The sequence below is a fragment of the Rhinoderma darwinii genome, chromosome 3 (genome assembly GCF_050947455.1).
Source record: "Rhinoderma darwinii isolate aRhiDar2 chromosome 3, aRhiDar2.hap1, whole genome shotgun sequence".
Classification (NCBI taxonomy): Eukaryota; Metazoa; Chordata; class Amphibia; order Anura; family Rhinodermatidae; genus Rhinoderma; species Rhinoderma darwinii.
The window spans coordinates 204,183,436-204,205,026 of record NC_134689.1 but is presented as its reverse complement, the minus strand read 5'-3'; the positions used below and the strand labels follow the sequence as shown (position 1 = coordinate 204,205,026).

Below are 21,591 nucleotides of genomic sequence, written 5' to 3'. Positions count from 1 at the left end.
ATTATACACATGAATAATGGCATCATATATACCATACACATGAATAACATCACTATATACTGCACACATGAATAATGTCGCCATATATACTGTACATATGAATAATGCCACTATATACTGTACACATGGATACTACTGCTATATAAAGTATAATACACACATGAATAATGCCACTTTATACTGTGCACATGAATAATGCTGCCATGAATACTGTACACATGAGTAACCTGGAAAACATGCAGCAGATGTGCCCCTCACACCTAAAACACATACCACATGCCCCACTCAAACCAAGGGCATTGTCTTACAATGGGATTTTTGGGGTTTTAACGTGGTGTCCGATATTGCTCAGCATATAGCACTATTTTCCCTGTCAAAATCAGACAAACACCGTGACAGAGACTCTGATGCAGATGCGAACAGAGTTTAATTGCCCTGTAACTATTAGGGTATGTTCACACGCCCTATTTACGGACGTAATTCAGGCGTTTTACGCCTCGAATTACGCCTGAAAAAACGGCTCCAAACCGTCTGCAAACATCTGGCCATTGAATTCAATGGGTCTTATGGTGTTCTGTGCAGACGGGCCTTTTTTTTACGCGCCGCTGTCAGAAGAAGTGCATGTCACTTCTTGAGACATAATTGGAGCCGTTTTTAATTGACTCCAATGAAAACCAGCTCCAATTACGTCCGGAAAAGACGCCGCAAAAAACGGGTGCACTTGTCAAAACGTCTGAAATTCAGGAGCTGTTTTCGCCTGAAAACAGCTCCGTCATTTCAGACATAATTGGTGTTGCCGTGTGAACATACCCTTAAAGTTGGTGTTTTACCTCAGAATGTAAAAGAGAAAGTGGCAGGGTAAATGCTACACTGCTTATTTCAGGTATTATTAATAAATCTGCCCCATGTTTTTGAGAATTAGCCTTGTTTTATAGTCAAGACCTTTCCAACCTTGAAGTAGTTAATGAATGTGATAATAAATCTTTGCACACAAAAAAGAACATTATCAGTAAAGGAAGGAATGGGGGTGGATTGTTAGAATTCTTTCACTCAGTTGTCTTATCTCAAGACTGGATGTTATTTATCTTGTCAGTACACACAAAGTGAAATATTGTAACCATAAATGTTTGCGGTTTATTTCAACCCTATTTCAGGTAAAAAAGTTGAAAAAACTGGAACAGCAGGTGAGCAAGAAAAAGAGAAGACTCCTTCAAACACAACCTCTCGGGAGCCTCACATTCTTATAACATGAACTCTCATTCCAGTTACACACATTTAGTTATGGGAAACCAAAATATGTCAACACTATGGGAAACAGATGTCTGCATGAAATGGGGATAATCCTCCTCTTCTACCGAATATTGTATTCTCATTGTTCCTTCACCCACCATTCACATCCTATGTTATGGGAAACTCCAGTGTGAGGGCTGTGGTCTAGCTGTATATTATTTGTATCTACTATCTTTAGGCATTGCTCGGGCTTTTATAAGAAATTAAAGGGCATTTACAGGATTAGAAAAACATGTCTATCGTCTTCAAGAAAACATGAGCATGGAAATCCAGTTGTGTCACCCTTGTACTGCAGAGTCTTAAAGGGTTTTTTCTGGTTTTCAATAATTATTAATTATCATATCCTAATTTGCTATTAAATAAACTTTCCCATATACTTCCTTTTAGAAAGATCTTGTTTTTCCCTCATCGCCACTCCAGTCACATGACGATACCCCCATCAGAAATCAGGCCTTCCAATGACATCCCGACCATTCAGTGGGTTGTTCCAATCGACCTGGCATCATCTGCAGTTCAAAGAATGTTTCTTTGAACCTCGTATGCTTAGTGCAGTGAGCCTCGAACCCGGCGCAGAGCATTCTGGGAGAGAACCAGTGCATATTGGGAGCAGATCCAGAAGTAAGTTATAGAATGAACGGAGGGATGTAAACAAAGTGCTGGCTGACAACAAGTGAAGGTTTTAAGATGGAAATGAATTGAAAATGAAAAAAGGTATTTGGGGGGTTTATGTGGTGAAATGAAAAAAACAATAAGAACTCGGAAAACCGCTTTAATGCTCAAACTTATGCTACCAGGCCTTTTACACTACTCCAGCCTTTCTGCCGTTTTCTGAGTGACACGGTTATTCTCTATAGGAGCATGGAGATATAGATGTATCACCATTGTACTGCAACCCTTTGTTGCTAAGGCTCAGACATATTCTAAGACCCTTTACATGCTACCAGACCTTCTGATGTATAGTCAGCAACACTGCTAGTCTTCACCATGGAACCATGGAGATCCACCTGTGTCCGTGAAGCCCATTCTAATGTTCAAACATATTTTACCCAACTCACTGGCAAAACTGTACAAAGAAGTATTCAGTATTGAGAGTCAATAAAGGAGTTATTCAGAGCCATGAAATGCTATTGCAATAATAAACTAACCTAAAATAACGTGACTTACTAATATACTTCATGTTTTTGTTGTGCGCCGATTTCAAGTATGAAAATTAGTGATATGGTCCTGGAAGTTCAGTTCTTCTTTCCGTTTTGATGACGCGTCGACACAGACCCACGTGATCAAGAAAGCTCTCTCTCCTCCCATGTGTCGGCGCATCATCAAAGCATGTGACCGCAAGGGGACTGGCACCGCAATGATGTTGAGAAAGTTAGCCAGCCCCCTTCTCCCACAGTGCTGTCTTGTTTCCCTGCGCATACGCATTGTCCACACAGTGCCGTGAATAATGACAGCTGCAGAAGTGGACATGCGCAGACCGGCGGGCGGGCGTGCCTTCAGAAGCTGAAGGAAAACTGCAAGTCCCGCCAAAAACATAGAAGGTTTAGAGCAGCAATATTGTTACGAAGTGCGATGAGATATGAAAAAATATGATTTCTTGCAAGCAGAGTTAATTTAACAATCTGTAATGCTGATTACACATATTTGCGTTTTTTTTTGTGATCCCTGGATAACCCCTTTACGGATCAACATATTTTCCAATATCACTTATATCACCTTTGCAATAGGAAAAATATTTTGCAAAGCTATTAAACCGTTTGAGATCATCCATAGCACTGCTACCTGTCTATGTGGCGTGAAACAATGTAAATTTAAATTACCTGAAATGCGTTCAAATTTTTCATTAATTGCATTGACCAGATTTTCAGCATTTTTCTTTAGATTTTGTAATCTCTCTAAAATTTCTTGAGGTATATCTTGTTTCTTTAGTTTTTCCTTCAGCAGCTCATATTTCTCTTTTAGATTATTTAGATCCTGTAAACATCATTAAAATATGTAAATAACCAATCCATCAAAAATATCCAGTACATTTACTACAATGCCCTTGCTTGGTATGAACATGGCTGGAATAAATCTTACAATCTTTTTTTAAAGCCTTTACCTTTACCAGTAAATGTATAAAACGGGATTGGTCCATCCAAATAATTTCTGTAACTACTGCTTAGTTTTCATTTTCATTTGAAAATAGATTCATGGGATTGTGTCAGGCAAGTGAATCAGTTGAGAGGCATTTTTTTATGCTGTAGCTCAAAAAGTAAAAATAATTTTTAATAAAAACTACTTATAAAGTTGCACCAAACACACAGACCTTTTTATTAGGAAAAAAAATGCCTTTCGAAGGTGTACGTAATCTTTAAATGGTAACTAAACTTTAAACAAACTTCTGACATGTCATAGTGACATGTCAGAAGTTTTGATAGTCGGGGGTCCGAGCACTGAGACCCCCACTCATCGCTGGAACGAAGCTGCAGAAGCGCTAGGGTGAGCACTGAGCCGCTTGGTTTCTGATCGGCTTTTTTTCAGAAAGTCGATGTAGCGGTGTACGGACTCAATAGAAAGTCTACAGGCCCGTACACCGCTACATCGGCTTTCCAAAAAATGCAGATCAGAAACAAAGCGGCTCAGCGCTCACCCGAGCGCTTCTGCTTTTTCGTTTTAGTGATCGGTGGGGGTCTCAGTGTCCCACCGATCAAAACTTTTCTCATGACACTATGACATGTCAGAAGTTTGTTGAAGGTTTGGTTACACTTTAAGTTTGTTCTGTAAGCTAGTAATAAAATATTAGCCCCTTCCACAGAGAAGTTGGCATTTATATCCTGCATCCTAGCAGGCAGGCATTGGGGTTCCCAGTGTTGCACATAAAGTGCATCATGTCTTGATAAAGAGATGATGGGTTCTCTCTAGCTTTCCCACCATGAAGGTAGGATATAAACAGACTGATGGTATGAAGAGCGCCACTAGACTGATAGCACATGAAAGCAAAAGCTAGCCCCTAAGATCTGACCTGGTAACACGTAGGAGAGCAGTTAAATAATGTAAGCTTTGCTGTTGCTTGCTCCAAGGATAACAACCTTTATGCTATGTTCACACAGGGCGGATTAGCTGCGGATATTCCACAACAGATTTCATTGCGGAAAATCTGCAAGAAACCATTCATAAATTGACCTGTGGTGTGGTTTTTAACCCACCTCATGTCATTTTATGCTGCAGAATCGCTGCTCTTTACTTATGGGTTTTCCCCTTTGAATTCAATGGTGAGGTAAAACCCGCAACAAATAGCAAATGTCATGATTTTTGCGGCGGAAAAACTACAATTCCATGGAAAAATCGCAAATTAGAAAAAAAACAAAAACTTTTTTTGTTTAAAATTTAAATAAAAAACCAATACTTTCCCCCCGGGCTCTATCATAGTGAAGCGTTCCTCTGCACTCCTTGCAGCATGGCCTCCTCTGATGACTTTTTATCACATGTGACTGCTGCAGCCAATCACAGGCTGCAGCAGTCACATGGACTGCAGCGTCATCCCAGGAGGCCGGACTGCTCAGAGAACAGAGAGATGTGACTCTATTATTTTTTCCTTGTTTTCAAGCACTGTTTTCCGTGGCAAAAATGCTACCAATAATGAGGTTCCCCCGAACCCAGTTTGAGAAATTCTGCATTAGGTAGTCCTTCAAAGTGAGAGGAAGGCAAAGTCTGCTTATAAGCGCTGTTGTGATATCTCAGTGAGTATTTAGAGGAAGTATTTGCAGGGTGATGGGGGAATCTTTGGGGGACTTTATTTCTCTCTTGGGTAGTTCCTCTTAAAATTAAAGAAATTCGGAGGGATGGGGGCTGTTCAATGGCCTGTTGTATTCACTTGCTGAACACAAGTTGGGAATCTATAATTTAAAGAGGTCTCTGACAGATTCTCTTAAAATATGAGTGGCAGTAATAGAAGTCTGGTGTCCAATCATGTCTAATAAATTAAAGCCTTGACAAAATTTATTTTAATTTGATAAAAAAAAGAAAAATTCATTCGCATACTGTAGGTAAACAGAAATGAAAACCCCCTCTAATAGCAGATCTGTGTGAGGTAATAATATTGCATCATGGAAGACATTTACATACCTGTTCACTTTTAGATGCCTCTTTTAGTGCATTATTTGCCCCTTTCTGTGCTTTATCAGCTGCATTTCTGTTTTTTAGCATTTTTTCTTGCAGTTCTGCAATTTTTGACTCCAGTTGTGAGTGCATATCTTTTATATCTTTCAGTTTGTTGTCAACCTTTTCTGCTCTTGCTTGAGCCTAGTTGAAACATAAAAGCTAGGTTATATAACATATAGGGTATTGCAGATGTCTTCAGTCAAGTAACAATCATACAGTATAGTATACTTTATTCATTACTTATTCTACCTTAACAGCTAGCTATCATAAAGTTTTTATAGAAAAGTGATTCACCCAGGCAACCTGTCTTTGTAGGTGGTCTAGGCATGCTTATTCATGTCTGTACTGGTTGATTTACTTACACGTAATAAATATACCATAGTCATAGATTTTCTATAGACAACCTTGAATGCATGAATTTGCCTGGCTACAGAACAAAGGTGAGAGCTTAGATCAGGTTCATATACTGGGGCTCGATTTAAATATAATGTGTCCTCAGAAACTGACCTACGAATTGTTCAAATCAAGTTTTTATTTTAAACATATTAATTAAAGTGTAACTTATCTTTCAACAAACTTCTGACATGTCATAGTGACATGTCAGAAGTTTTGATAGGTGGGGTCCGAGCACTGAGACCCCCACCGATCGCTAATACGAAGCGGTAGAAGCGCTTGATTGAGCATTGAGCATCTTTGTTCCTGATCGGCTTTTCTCGGAAAGCCGATGTAACGTGTACAGGCCCATAGACTTTCTATTGAGTCCGTACACAATCACATCGGCTTTCCGATCACCCGAGCGCTTATGCCGCTTCGTATTAGCGATCGGTGGGGGTCTCAGTGCTTGGACCCCACCAATCAAAACTTCTGACATGTCACTATGACATGTCAGAAGTTTGTTGAAAATTTTGTTACACTGTAAGAATTGATGGTGTTTTTTTTTGGTTTTTTTTCCATATCTTTATTTATATCAAGAAAAAAAATTCTTGCAGTTTTCACTCTGGCCACTGAACCTCACACTTCCTGTTCTGTAAAGATCACTTCTCAGCAGTCATCTCATTATTATCACAGGCAGCAGTACAACAAGATATAACACCTCTATACAGCTGGAGGCAGATAGCACAGGATCCACCATTGGCAATAGGTAATGGACACAGATCCCATTCTCACCCTCCCTGCACAATGACCTCTGCACAGGTCACAGTGCATTCCTAAAACACTCTCTTATAGAAGTCAATGAGTTCTCTCCAGTCTAGCGTATCCTATGGTCCATGTGGCTGCTGTAAAGCATATCTCTAAGGCCTCATGCACACATCCTTCACCGTTTTCACGTCCGTTTAAAACGGATCCGTGTGTCCGTTGTGACATCCGTGTGGTTTGCATTGTCACTCCGCGTCTGTTCCGTGGTTCCATTTTAAATGGATGTTGTGCTTCCGTTTGTCTTCCGTTTTAAATGGTCCGTTAAAATCCATCTTGTGTGTTGAATGCAGGGAACTTTGGCATGCCATGCCGCTGCTTAGCAACGGATCCGTAAAAAACGGATGGCACACGGATGCCTTCTGTGTGCCGTCCATTTTTTTGACGGACCCATAGACTTCAATGGACCACACGGTCACTGAACGACAGACAAAAGTAGGACATGCGCTACTTTTGACAAAACAGACGACTGGAACCGTCAAAACAACGGAAGTGTGCATGGTCCCATAGCAATGAATGTGTCAGGGTGCTATCAGTTCATAAAACGGATAGCACCCTGAAGAAAATAACTGAAGTGGGCATGAGGTCTACAGTGCAGAGTAGCTGCTTAGGCAAGATGGCCACCCTAATATTCATTTCAAGAATAAATAATAACAAAAACTGAAATCGGAAAGTAAAAACAGTTAAAAAAATAATGTGTATCACTATCTGGTTTTAATTAGTAAAAAACAAATATAGGTGATATAAACCATATATATGTATCAGTGGCGGACCCAGACAGCTGGGGGCCCCTGTGCAGGAACAGTATATAAGCCCCTTGCTCTTTAATATCTCATCATAAATCACCCCCCTAATATCTCTCTTACAATCTAGTAAGTCAGGCATAAAATTAATTAGCTCAGGCATTTATATACAATGCAATAGACAGAAGAGGGTTGCTTTAAGTTGACTGTGGATCCCCTTACCTACTGTGCCCCTGTGCAGCTGCACTGGTTGCACCAATCGTTTGTTCGACCCTGATATATATAATATATATATATTTAGATTTCTTTTGTTTGCTATGTGCAGAGCCAAGTTTCATTATGGAAAGTTTTACTGTAAATGTATAATATGTGAAATGTTGATTTATACTATATTTCTCAAGGTCATTTTCTAGATTATTGCACAATTTTTAAAACTGAATTAATATATAATGCAAAACATTGAATAATTTTAATTTGCTTATACCTGAGAGAGTTTATTTCTGACATCTTGGATATCCTTATTAACATTTTTTAGTAAAGTATTTGTCTTCTTCTGGGCATTTTCAGCTTGTTTTAAATTATTTCGAATCTCATCTCCATTAGGAATTTTTTCAACAGCTTTTCTAAAAAAAAAAACACCAAAAAAGGTATTATTTTTCAATTAAAACACACACACCAGTATATACACCTGGTACATACAGTTATAAAGGGTGTCATAAAAAGGAGTCCAGTATAAAGATGAGCGAATAGATTCTCTGCAGTTTAAATTAGGTCCAAATTTCCCAAACTTTTGGGGTTCACGGTGCTCGAATCATGGCAAAATGGTGGCCCCAGCAAGCGGTGGTCACAATTTTACATATAGAAAAAGGATCACATAAGCTGGCACGAGCTTCCTCATAATGCCTTGCAGACAGCCTTCCCAGAATGCACTGCGGTTATCTGTCCCACTACCCATATACACCATGTTCCAAATTATTATGCACATTGGATTTAAGTGTCATAAACATTTAATTATTAGTTTTTCAATTAAACTCATGGATGGTATTGTGTCTTAGGGCTCTTTGGATCATTGTAATCAATCTCAGACAACTGTGATAATTAGTTTGCCAGGTGTGCCCAATCAAAGGAAAGCTACTTAAGAAGGACGTTCCACATTATTAAGCAGGCCACAGGTTTCAAGCAATATGGGAAAGAAAAAGGATCTCTCTGCTGCCGAAAAGCGTGAAATAGTGCAATACCTTGGACAAGGTATGAAAACATTGGATATTTCAAGAAAACGTAAGTGTGATCATCGTACTGTGAAAAGATTTGTGGCTGATTCAGAGCACAGACGGGTTCGTTCAGATAAAGGCATAATGAGGAAGGTTTCTGCCAGACAAATTAATAGGATTAGGAGAGCAGCTGCTAAAATGCCATTGCAAAGCAGAAACAGGTATTTGAAGCCGCTGGTGCCTCTGGAGTCCCGCAAACCTCAAAGTTTAGGATTCTCCAGAGGTTTGCAAGTGTGCATAAAGCTATTATTCGGCCACCCCTAAACAATGCTCACAAGCAGAAACGGTTGCAGTGGGCTCAGAAATACATAAAGACTAATTTTCAAACCTTGTCATTTACTGATGAGTGCCGTACAACCCTGGATGGTCCAGATGGATGGAGTAGTGGATGGTTGGTGAATTGCCACCATGTACCAACAAGGCTGCGATGTCAGCAAGGAGGTGGCGGAGTCATGTTTTGGGCGGGAATCATGGGGAGAGAGCTGGTAGGCCCCTTGACGGTGTGAAAATGACCTCTGCAAAGTACGTAGAGTTTATGACTGACCACTTTCTTCCGTGGTACCAAAAGAAGAACCGTGCCTTCCGTAGCAAAATTATCTTCATGCATGACAATGCACCATCTCATGCTGCAAAGAATACTTCTGTGTCATTGGCTGCTATGGGCATAAAAGGAGAGAAACTCATGGTGTGGTCCCCATGTTCCCCTGACCTCAACTCTATTGAGAACCTTTGGAGCATCCTCAAGCAAAATATCTATGAGGGTGGGAGGCAGTTCACATCAAAACAGAAGCTCTGGGAGGCTATTCTGACATCCTGCAAAGATATTCAAGCAGAAACTGTCCAAATACTCACAAATTCAATGAATGCAAGAATTGTGACGGTGATATCAAAGAAGGGGTCCTATGTTAACATGTAACTTGGCCTGTTAAGTTTTTTTTATTGTAAGAGCTTTTGATTTCTGTAAATATGACCTCCTGATGCTGCAAATTCAACAAATTACCATTTTAGTTCTCTTTACAACCTTTAAAATGTTTTGATCTCTGTTGTGCATAATAATGTGAAACAGTGCATTTTGAGTTTTGTACTTCTAAAAAAAAATATGTTATCATTAGGAGATTTGTTCAATAAAATTCGCATTATACTCCAACGGTTGATGGCTTGAAGATTATACTGGCTGTCATTTGCATCGAATATTTAGGAAAATCAGCGAAAAATAACATTTGCATAATAATTTGGAATGCTGTGTATGTTGCTGTTACTTTCATGTTACATGCTGGCTCCGTGTAAAAGAGTTTGAGAGGAGTTGTATTTAACTTGGATACAGTAGTAGAAGATATCAGAGTCAGACACGAGTTTTTATTCATATCAGACCTGAAATAAACTTTGGGAAGTTTTCTCCTCTGTAGTTTGGTACCTACTGTATCAAAACTTTTGATGAGGATCTCAAGACGGCACCCTTACCAATCTTTCTTAGTTTTTATAAGGGGAGCATACGTGAATTTTTAAATGAGATGGATTTCTTTTCACAAACCGATTTTAATAATAATAATAATAATAATAATAGTAATAATAATAATAATTAATTATTGCATTTAATTTATTTATTGCTCTATTAAATGCATTAATAAAATACTCTAAAACTATTTTAACTGTTTTGCAGCAGTTGATGGAGAACTATTCAAACACACGCGCTAGACTTTTTTAGTTGTTATACAGATAGGCAGTGGCCTCACTGCTTTGAGTTGTTCTAATCCTTTCTAAAGGAAAAACTTTAAAGGATTTCATTTACCAGATTTTTCACTCCCAAGTTGTGAACACCGCTGGTATGGTATTGTGAAAAGCATTGCCCACATACTTTTATAAGATTTCTTGGTTCTATCAAAATGTTAAAAATAGACTTTAATGCCTCCGCACGCCGTATGCTAATTATAAAAATGGTATAAAAACGTATAAAAATGGTACCATTGCACAAAGAGTCCTGCACTTTTCCTCCTAACACATCCATGTTCTCTCCCCTTTATTTGTATTGATAGGCACACTTTAAAGTCCTCTCCACCCAACTAGACCATAATGGTAATTTCTGGAGCATAAATCTTACTTAGCGTCTTTAGCTCGCTGGGTGAGTGCCTTCACTTCTTCTAATTGCTTTTGCAAGTTTTTTTTATTTTGCTTGTAATCATCACAATACTTTTTAATCTTGTTCAACATGTTAATTAAATCATAAGGTGCGGCTGGTAGCTTAATAGCAAGGATTTCATTGGCTATTCGCTCTATTTCTTCTGGACTTGCAGTAGCATCTGGAAAGAGAATAACATCATGTCAGTACATTAAAGAATTTCTCTTTTTACTTTGTGCGTTCTGCTCTACTTCATCAAAATATCCCCAAAATATGCTGAATAGTTGTGGGATTTATATCAATAAGTGTTTCTTTGTTAAAATAATACTTATTTAAAGGACCATAAAGTATGTCTTATCCACATTGCCAGGGCAGTTTTTTGCCAGTCAAAGGGCATGACCACACATGGCGGAATTCCTCCGCAACTGTCCGCATCAATGCCGCACAGAATCTGCGTTGCAGATTCTGCAGCGGATCTGCACAAAATGTGCAGAAAATTGATGCGGACTGGCCGCTGCGGACTGCAGGAAAAGTGCTTCTCTTCTCCCTATTCAGTGCAGGATAGAGAGAAGGGACAGCACTTTCCCTAGTGAAAGTCAAAGAAATTCATACTTACCGCCCGTTGTCTTGGTGACGCGTCCCTCTTTCGGCATCCGGCCCGACCTCCCTGGATGACGCTCCAGTCCATGTGACCGCTGCAGCCTGTGCTTGGCCTGTGATTGGCTGCAGCCGTCACTTACACTGAAACGTCATCCTGGGAGGCCGGACTGGAGACAGACGCAGGGAGTTCTCGGTAAGTATGAACTTATCTATTTTTTTACAGATACATGTATATTGAGATCGGTAGTCACTGTCCCGGGTGCAGAAACAGTTACTGCCGATCGCGTAACTCTTTCAGCACCCTGGACAGTGACTATTTACAGACGTCTCCTAGCAACGCTCCCGTCATTACGGGAGCCCCATTGACTTCCTCAGTCTGGCTGTAGACCTAGAAATACATAGGTCCAGCCAGAATGAAGAAATGTCAAGTTACGCTCCGCACCACACATAACATCTGCGGACTTCATTGCGGAATTTTGACTCTCCATTGAAGTCAATGGAGAAATTCCGCCATGAGTCCGCAACCAGTCCGCCACTGCTCCGCAACAGACAGAGCATGCTGCGGACACCAAATTCCGCTCCGCAGCCTATGCTCCGCAGCGGAATTGTACGCATCGTGTAAACGAACACTGCTAAATTAAAGTGAAAGTCAATGGAGAAACGGCTCCGCTGCGGATTAACGCTGCGGAGTGTCCGCAGCGGAATTTAAGTGAAATTCCGCTATGTGTGAACCCGCCCAAAGGTTCCAATGGGATTAGTGACGGACAGACACATGTCTGCCACCATGATCACTACGTAATCACACATATCTACAGCTCTGAGAACCTCCAGAATGAAAAATACTCTTGCCGACAGAACTGCGGAAAACAATGATGAATAAGAACTACCTGTTCCACTCTCCCCTCTACTAAACTGCTCATTGATACAAACTTTAGATCACAATTTTATTTAACACAAGCTCCATAAATTCAGTGATTTTGAAAGGAAATTCCCCAGATCCCCCTTCTGTTTCAAGGAGATAGTTGTATAAGTAAGATTCGAAAATACAGGCCTGGGCATTGGACTCCTTCTTTATGCTTGTATACGCATAATCCATCATTGGTTGACAAGCAGAATGATCTGAGTAAACTGTCTACCTCTATAGTGAAATATAATCACATTCTAGGGAATATTTACATTTCTTTTGGTGATGTTTTATGATTTTCTACTAGGGAAATGTACAATAACTGATTTAAAATGCAAGTTACACTTAAAGGCTATGTACAGCTTTGAAATATATATCTTTTTTTAATAAAAATATCTATCAGTGTGATTGGTGCAACTTTCAAAATACTTTTTATTAAAAATTATTTTTACTTTTTGAGACAGCTGCTTTGTATACTGTATACAGAGCAGCTGTATCTAGCGCTAAATCCTGTATCTGTCAGGTCAGCGGCACTGACGGGTTCAATGTCAGCAGGTCCGGCATGTCTCTGACATCCAGGATCCACCTGTAATCTATCACATCTAAATTCATAACCGTGACATCTAAGGGGTTAACGGCTAGGATCAAAGGCTATACAGCCATTACAGCTGGAGCTCAGCTGTCAGTCACTACTGGGCTCCTGCTATTGATCGCACAGGCACAGGTCCTAACCACATGATGTACATGTACATGAAGGAGGCTTTAATTAAGGCTCTCCATGAAGTACATGTACATCACTGCGGCTTAAAGAGGCTCTGTCACCAGATTTTGCAACCCCTATCTGCTATTGCAGCAGATAGGCGCTGCAATGTAGATTACAGTAACGTTTTTATTTTTAAAAAACGAGCATTTTTGGCCAAGTTATGACCATTTTCGTATTTATGCAAATGAGGCTTGCAAAAGTACAACTGGGCGTGTTGAAAAGTAAAAGTACAACTGGGCGTGTATTATGTGCGTACATCGGGGCGTGTTTACTACTTTTACTAGCTGGGCGTTGTGTATAGAAGTGTCATCCACTTCTCTTCACAACGCCCAGCTTCTGGCAGTGCAGCACTGTGACGTCACTCACAGGTCCTGCATCGTGTCGGCACCAGAGGCTACAGATGATTCTGCAGCAGCATCGGCGTTTGCAGGTAAGTCGATGTAGCTACTTACCTGCAAATGCTGATGCTGCTGCAGAATCAAGTGTAGCCTCTGGTGCCGACACGATGCAGGACCTGTGAGTGACGTCACAGTGCTGCACTGCCAGAAGCTGGGCGTTGTGAAGAGAAGTGGATGATACTTCTATACACAACGCCCAGCTAGTAATAGTAGTAAACACGCCCCGATGTACGCACATAATACACGCCCAGTTGTACTTTTACTTTTCAACACGCCCAGTTGTACTTTTGCAAGCCTCATTTGCATAAATACGAAAATGGTCATAACTTGGCCAAAAATGCTCGTTTTTTAAAAATAAAAACGTTACTGTAATCTACATTGCAGCGCCTATCTGCTGCAATAGCAGATAGGGGCTGCAAAATCTGGTGACAGAGCCTCTTTAAGGGGTTAAATACAAATATACAAGTTATAGCAATGTAAGCACTGCTCTAGTTATAATTTATCAAATCCAAATATTTAATTGATTTACATTTCGGATTGTGTTTGCCTTATATTTAAACCAGGCACATTCTTAGGTAGCAAGGAAAATATTTATATTTTTGGTGTCTAGGGCAGTGAACGGGTTAATAATAACATCTCTGTTGGTCTAAGGCTGTGAAGAGGTTAACTCACTGTACTAAGGACTGCAGGACTACTTCCTCTTTAATCTGGGGCTGTAGATTGCTTAGACACAGAGATTTTGTATCATCAGCTATCAGCCAATCACAGGGTAGCTCAGACAATGATAGTCTCTGTGATTGGCTGACTAGAATGATGCACTGTAAGTGTAATCTTATAGGGATAGGTGGAGAGTGTGAGCAGGGGAAGGGGCAGAGAGAAGAAGAATGCTTGATTTAAAACCCCCTTGTGGCCAGAGTGGGCCCATTCCCCCTCTGGGCCCCTGCACAGTTGAAGAGGCTGCATGTTATTTAGGCTCTTCGTCAATAAATCAAGCTTGTATATTAGATAATGCTTACCAAATTCCTGTGGCGCCTTAGCGATGCCTCCACCCAGTACACTCTGTCTTCGGCAATGGTGGACAGGTATGCTGTCTACAGGTAAATAACCAGTGCAATTACTTGCATATTTACTAATAAGGCCAAAACGTCTGCAATTTTTCATAACCTCCCTTTTTAATAAGACAAGTCATCTGCATAGTTTTCCCTGTAATCATCAAGAATGGACTTTTAAGGCCCTGTTCACACATTTAGCAGGCAGAAAAATCTGCCTTAAGATTTTGACCTGCCCGCAAATTCTTGCCACGTTTTTCGCGGCTTTTCAGGTGTTTTTCGCTTGTGGCCATTGAGCAAACAAATGCTGCGAAAAACGCTTTCTCTGCCAAGTATTGATTTCAATGGGAGATCAGAGACGAAACTGCGGCATGCCACTTTTTTTTACATCAGCAGTTAAAAACCACCGCCGAGAGGGCGCTCGCGAGCTGCTAACCAAGATGGCCGCATGCTGAGGTAGCTCCGCGACTCCTGGGCACAACAGCTATCAGACGCTAACTTTTGAGGTGAACTATCTCGCTATCACACCCCACTTTCTCCCCCAGACGACCCCCTGCTCAGTTTGTTCATGGTCCGGAAGAATTTAGTGGGGCGAAAGGACTTAAAACCGCCGGAGTCCTCCGTCCCTGCCCCCACGCCTGAGAGCGCAACTTCTCCCGCCATGTCGGCAGGCTCCGAGGACGAGATACGGGCCTCACCCGAGCTCATTGCAGACTCGCAGGAGGACGGGTCCCAGCAACCCGATCCACAATTCACTACCAGAGATGCCTCCCTGCTTCTAAAATTTAAGCAGCTTCTACAGCAGGAACTACAACTTACAGCTTCTAAGCTGTCCAGGGATCTTACTCGGGAGATACGGGAGCTGGGAGCCCGGACAAATGTCCTGGAGACTAAAATGGATGACACCATAGAAGTCTTAAATGCGCACGATGCTGAATTCGATTCCCTGAGGGCAGATTTGGATTCCACTATGCTCCGACTAGAGGATTTTGAAAACCGTGCGCGGCGGGGAAACCTTCGAATTAGAGGTTTACCTGAAACCTACGAAGATCTTAACTCCTCGGTTACTGCCCTGTTCCAGGAATTGGCGCCAGGCCTCCCTATAGACAGATTGGAGATGGATCGGGTCCACAGATCGCTCGGTCCCAAACGTCAAGATGGTAGGCCACGGGATATAGTGGTGAAACTTACCTATTATGCTACTAAAGAAACCCTGTCTCAAAAAGCCAGAGCTGCTTCATCCCTGCTGTTCCAGGGTCACGAATACCAAATCTTTGCCGATCTTTCCCCGATCACCATCCAAAAGCGGCGGAACATGAAACCCCTGCTGGCCGTCTTACAACATCGTCAGATTAGATACCACTGGGGATACCCTTTCAAACTCCAATTTTCTGTGGATAATAAGTTCTACTCCGCCAACTCAGCCGACGACCTCAAGCAACTTTTGGTCACCCTGCAACTTTTACCTGTGGACGCTGACAGACCGAGTCAAATGTCTCAGGCGCGCCGCGACAGACCTCCTCTTCGCCCCATCTGGGAGAAAGTTCCTCCACGCAGACCACCTGGGAGATCTGGTGCCATACCCAATGTTCGTGACGACCCCGCCTGATGGATGAGTACTTTTTGCTTGGAATCCCCCTGTGCAGTGGTCTAACTGTCCACCTTTTTGTTTCCAATAACCTTGGATTGTTGCTCTGCCTCACTTGCAGTGGTCTGTCTACGATGGGGACTGATCTCTGCAACGGGCAGTTTAACTCATTAGACGTTTTGTCTTGTTGATTTCTATGCTGTTCACTACATACAAAGTATTTCTGGCATTACCCGCACTCATTTTCCGCTTACACATTTATGGATTTTTGGTCTGGCCTGCTATGCATGTTTTGCCTCACCACATGGCGGCACTGCATGCATGGTCTGCTGGACATACATTTCAACTGCCTCCTATTCTGTATTGCAGCCGGGTGTTGCGGCATACTTCTCTCGGGCCGTGGATCGGCCTGCCAGGTGCCCCCTGCCTCTCATTGGGGGTGGCGGGTGTCGGGCATGCTGTTTCCCGGCTCGAGATGTTGTTTCATACACTGTGCTTTAATATGCCGCTTCACAACACTGTCTCTGTTTCTGTATACAAGTAATGGAGCACACCAAGCCTGCCGCAGTTCCATTTTGTGTGGGTTCGGTTAACTCTGCTTTACATTTGCTGTCAATATACTTACGTTTTATTCCCCTTACTTTACCTCTGCTACATTTTTTAGTTCACCCCAACAAAATGTTGTTACCACACCTTTGTGCCCAGGTGCTGGCGACCCCCTGGTTCTACAAGTAGTATTACCCGTACTGCTTTCCACTTCTCTATGCCGTGTTTTGGGCATTTTCCATTTCTCGATGTCTATGTGCATAGTTTTTTTTATATCCCTTTTTATTTAGTCTATCTCTCCCTCCCCTTTCTTACCTTCCCCTCTTTCCTTCTCCCCCTGTCGGTCAGAACTCTTCGTCGGATCATTAAACCATTCTCATGGCCCCTCCTGCTTTGAAAATAATCTCCCACAATGTCCAGGGTTTCAACTCCCCACATAAACGCTCGAAGGCTTTTCATTTCTACAAAGCTAGCCATGCCGATATAGTTTGCCTCCAGGAAACTAGATTTTCTGCCACGTCTAAACCACAATATCTAAGTGCGCACTTCCCCGTTTTTTATGGCGCATACGCTCACGAAAAACGGCGAGGAGTAGTTATTGCCTTCAGAAAGAATCTCCCTTTTATTTGCAACACAGAAATTATTGATCCCACTGGACGCTATGTGATTTTAGTCGGCACACTATTTGATGTAGAAGTGACCCTAGTAGGTTATTATGGTCCCAATGACTTTCAAACAGGGTTTTTTTCCCACCTATTTAAGCTGGTCGACGCTAACCGTCGGGGTCTTCTGGTGGTTATGGGTGACTCGAATCTGGTAATCAATCCCTCAGTGGATAAATCCCCGACCCCCAATCCATCCACATCCCACACATCTTCCATTGAGTTCAGGGATATGTTGCACCTACATGACCTCCAAGATCTCTGGCGTGAACTCCACCCCACCACAAAAGACTTTACTTTCTATTCCTGCCCTCATTCCTCGTTTAGCCGTATTGACCACATATTTACATCTCAAAGATCTCTACCACTATGCTCCTCAGCTAAGATATTAAGCACACCTTGGTCTGATCATAACCCAGTGGAAGTTTCCTTTTCTTCCCTAGTCCCACGGGGGCTCTCCTTTAACTGGCGTCTGAATGACTCCCTTTTGTCCTCTAAAGATACTTTCGCGCAAGTGGAAGCGGCGGTAAAGGACTATTTTGACCTGAATGTGGGTTCCACGTCCTCCCCGATTATATTGTGGGAGGCGCATAAAGCCACATTGCGGGGAGCTCTCATTCGACTAGGCTCATTTAAAAAGAAAAATAGAGAACGAAAAATCGCGGAGTTATACCGCGTGTTAGAACAAAAGGAACATACTTGGAAACAGAACCCCTCGATCGCTAATAAAACCTCGGTAGATGCTACTAGGCTGGAACTGGACCTTCTATTGACGGAGCAGGTAGAACGCAAACTCAGATGGTCCAAACAGCGATATTACTCGCAAAGTAATAAACCGGGTAAACTCCTGGCCCGTCAATTGAGGGTCCCTGTGTCGACAAGGGAGCCTGTTAGATTACGAACTTCCACAGGTAATGTTACAGCGGACCCCAATAAAATCACTTCCCTATTTCAAAATTTCCTCTCCAACTTATACTCCTCCCCCCCATTATTTGACTCCTTGAGGGCTGAAGGCTTATTTGCAGACCTGACTTTTCCGGATATCACTCCTTCCAACCTTGAAGCCTTGGAGGCTGAGATATCCGAAGCAGAGGTTCAGGCAGCTATCAAGGAGTTGAAACCCTCCAAATCACCTGGTCCTGACGGTTTTTCTCCTTTATATTATAAAAAACTCTCCCCACTACTGGTCCCGTATTTAACTCAACTCTTTAATGCCCTCAGAACTGGTACAACCCCTCTCCCATCAACCCTTCATGCTCATATCGCTATGATCCCCAAACCACAAAAAGACTCTCTCCAAATTACCAACTACAGACCAATATCACTCTTGAACACAGATATTAAAATCCTGGCCAAGATTATGGCGACTAGGATTAACTGCTTCCTCGACGTTATTGTCCATGGGGACCAGGCTGGCTTTGTCCCAGGCAGACAGACAAGTGATTGCACCAAGAGAGTTATATCTCTGATTCATGTAGCTCGTAGGAGAAATGTGGCCTCAATGCTTCTCTCGCTCGATATTCAAAAAGCCTTCGACACGATATCCTGGTCATACATGGATTTTGCCTTGGGGAAGTGGGGCTTCCAACGTCACTTTATGTCCTGGGTGCATGCCCTCTATTCCAACCCTACAGCCAAAGTTTGCTATGCTGGTTATCAGTCTGCTCCTTTTCCTATTGAACGGGGCACTAGACAAGGATGTCCGCTATCTCCCATTCTATTTATTTTGGCTCTTGAGCCCTTGGCTATGATGATACGCCAAAATCAGAACATCAAAGGGTTGGAAGTGGCGGGCATGCAACATAAAATGTCCCTTTTTGCTGATGACATGCTACTAATGCTCTCCCAACCTACTGTATCCCTTCCCAACCTAATGAAAACTTTATCCGACTTTGCCTCAATTTCTGGGCTAACAATTAACCCTACAAAATCAATCGCCTTAAATATTAATCTCTCCCAACAAGTCCTGCACTCCATACGTAACCATTTTCCTTTTCAATGGGCCAGACACTCATTAAATTATCTGGGTATTCACCTGACTCCCTCATATGCTCAGCTATATTCTGCCAATTATCCCTCTCTGATCCGCTCCCTCACCTCTTCTATGACATCATGGCAACACACTTATCTCTCTTGGGTTGGACGGATTTCTGCGGTTAAAATGACCATCCTCCCCAGGCTTCTTTACCTATTTCAAACCCTGCCGATAAAAGTCCCACCGCACATGTTACGTCTCCTTCAGAACCGTATATCCTCGTTTATCTGGCGTGGCACACGTCCTAGAATATCCAGGTCCACTCTCTGCTCGCTGAAAACAGACGGGGGATTGGGTGTTCCTAATATCTCTAAATATTATCAAGCAGCCATGATAGCATCCTTGCCTAAATTACACGTTTCGGTAAATATGCCTCTATGGGTGTACCTGGATATTCCGGAGGTGTCGCCCACCCCGATACAATCTCTGCCCTGGATGCCCCCATCCTTACGTCCTACACATCTCTCCCCTTCTCTTACACACATTTTAACGGTCTGGGACTCTATCAAATATTCCAGTAGATTGATTTCTCCACATCTTCCCCTTATTTCTATATGGCACAACCCTTTGTTCTCTCCTGGCGCAGACAACTATTATGCCTTTAAATGGTGGTGGTCGAATGACATACTTAGAGTTCACCAACTCCTCACGCCCACTCACTCTCGGATTCTCTCGTTCTGTGAACTCCAGACCTCTAAGCAGATCCCCAGTGGCGAGATATTCAGATATCTACAACTTAAAAACTGGATTACTTCTCTTCTTAACAACAGGGATACATCTGTCTCTTGCTCACAGTTCGAGAGAACCTGCAGCGTCTGCCCAACCTCGAGAGGGATTATATCCCTCTTATACAAATGGCTCCTCAACAATCCATCCCCTACCCCTCATACATATGTGGACCGATGGCACCGGGACTTGGGGATGACGCTGGAACTGGCTGAGTGGCGTAGTATCTGGAGCACAGTTTCACATTGCTCTATCAATACGAATATCTTAGAATCCGCATATAAAGTCATGATGCGGTGGTACTTGGTCCCCAGCCGAATTGCACATGCATTTCCCTCTTACCCTGCTTCATGCTTTAGGGGATGCCCCGCGCCTGGTGACATGTTCCACATATGGTGGTCCTGTCCTAAACTCGTTAGATTCTGGAGCAGAGTCTTTGGTCTCGCTCAGAGTCTGTTTGGTATAATTTTGCATAAAGACCCTAAGTTAGCTCTCCTGCACCTCAAACCCTCTGAACTAACACATGCACAATTTCAATTGTTTTCTTACATCCTATTGGCTGCCAAAATGACTATTGCCCACTCCTGGAAAAAGCAGTCTGTAATTTTTGCAGGTGTCAAAACCAGAATGGACCAAATATTTGTAAACGAAAAACTCACAAGTATTTTATTGGATAGGATTGCCAGATTCGAGTTGCTTTGGCTGCCCTGGATCAATTACGCCTACTCTCACCTACCTGGTGCCATGATCACCGCCTTTTGACAATTTGCTAATAATTTTTCTCTAGATCTCTGGCCGACCACACCTTTACCTTTCCCTGTCTTTTTGTTCCCCTCTCTCCATTCCCTCTTTCCACTTCTCAATTTTGTTTCCTCTTTTTACATGCTCTTATCATTACCGTCCTGACTGTTTGACATACTGCCTAGTACATTGCTGTATCAGTTGCGATATATTATATATTGTGTATCTCCCCCCCCTTTTTTTTGTGTGTTTATGCAATATATTTCCTTACTTTGTTGTAAAAACTCAATAAAACTTGTTGAAAAGAAAAACCACCGCCGAAACAACATGTCTCCGCCTCCCATTGAAATATATGGAGGCCAGTTATGGGCATTTTTTGGCGCTGATTCCCACGCGGTTTCCACTTTAAAATCAGCGTCAATGAACCGTGTGTGAACTGGCCCTAATGATGAACTAAAATACATATGTGTTATTATAGTTTTATATTATTCCTTTTGAAAGTGATAACAGCTATTTTATACGTAAAAGGCGTTTTGTGCCCATATACATATGATGTTCTGGGTACTGCAAGAGTGAGACATCAAAAATGTAGATCTCTACCAGAACAATCAAATGACGATCGGCGGCACAGAAGTGGATCTCCACCTTTCAGCATAATGTCGTTTTTAGATCCTAAATTCCCTGCTGATTAATTTCTTAATATATTGGACAGAGATTTTTTCCTGATACAGAGCTTCAAATTCCTTACATAGACATAGATTTACAAGATACAATGCCGCTACTGGAAGGAGATTAGGCTTGGTTCACACTGCGTTTTGTCCTCCG

General features: G+C 42.1%; 1 protein-coding gene across 1 annotated transcript in view; it reads right to left on the bottom strand.

Annotated features, from left to right (window-relative positions):
• The window catches only part of LAMB4 (laminin subunit beta 4), a 146,911-nt gene that overhangs the window by 24,985 nt on the left and 100,335 nt on the right, over positions 1-21,591 (bottom strand). The window contains exons 30-34 of the mRNA XM_075859410.1: positions 14,436-14,510; positions 10,737-10,935; positions 7,852-7,990; positions 5,395-5,571; positions 3,108-3,261 (exon numbers count right to left, since the gene is read on the bottom strand). Coding sequence (XP_075715525.1) covers positions 3,108-3,261; positions 5,395-5,571; positions 7,852-7,990; positions 10,737-10,935; positions 14,436-14,510 — 744 coding nt within the window. The remainder of the gene's footprint in view (positions 1-3,107; positions 3,262-5,394; positions 5,572-7,851; positions 7,991-10,736; positions 10,936-14,435; positions 14,511-21,591) is intronic.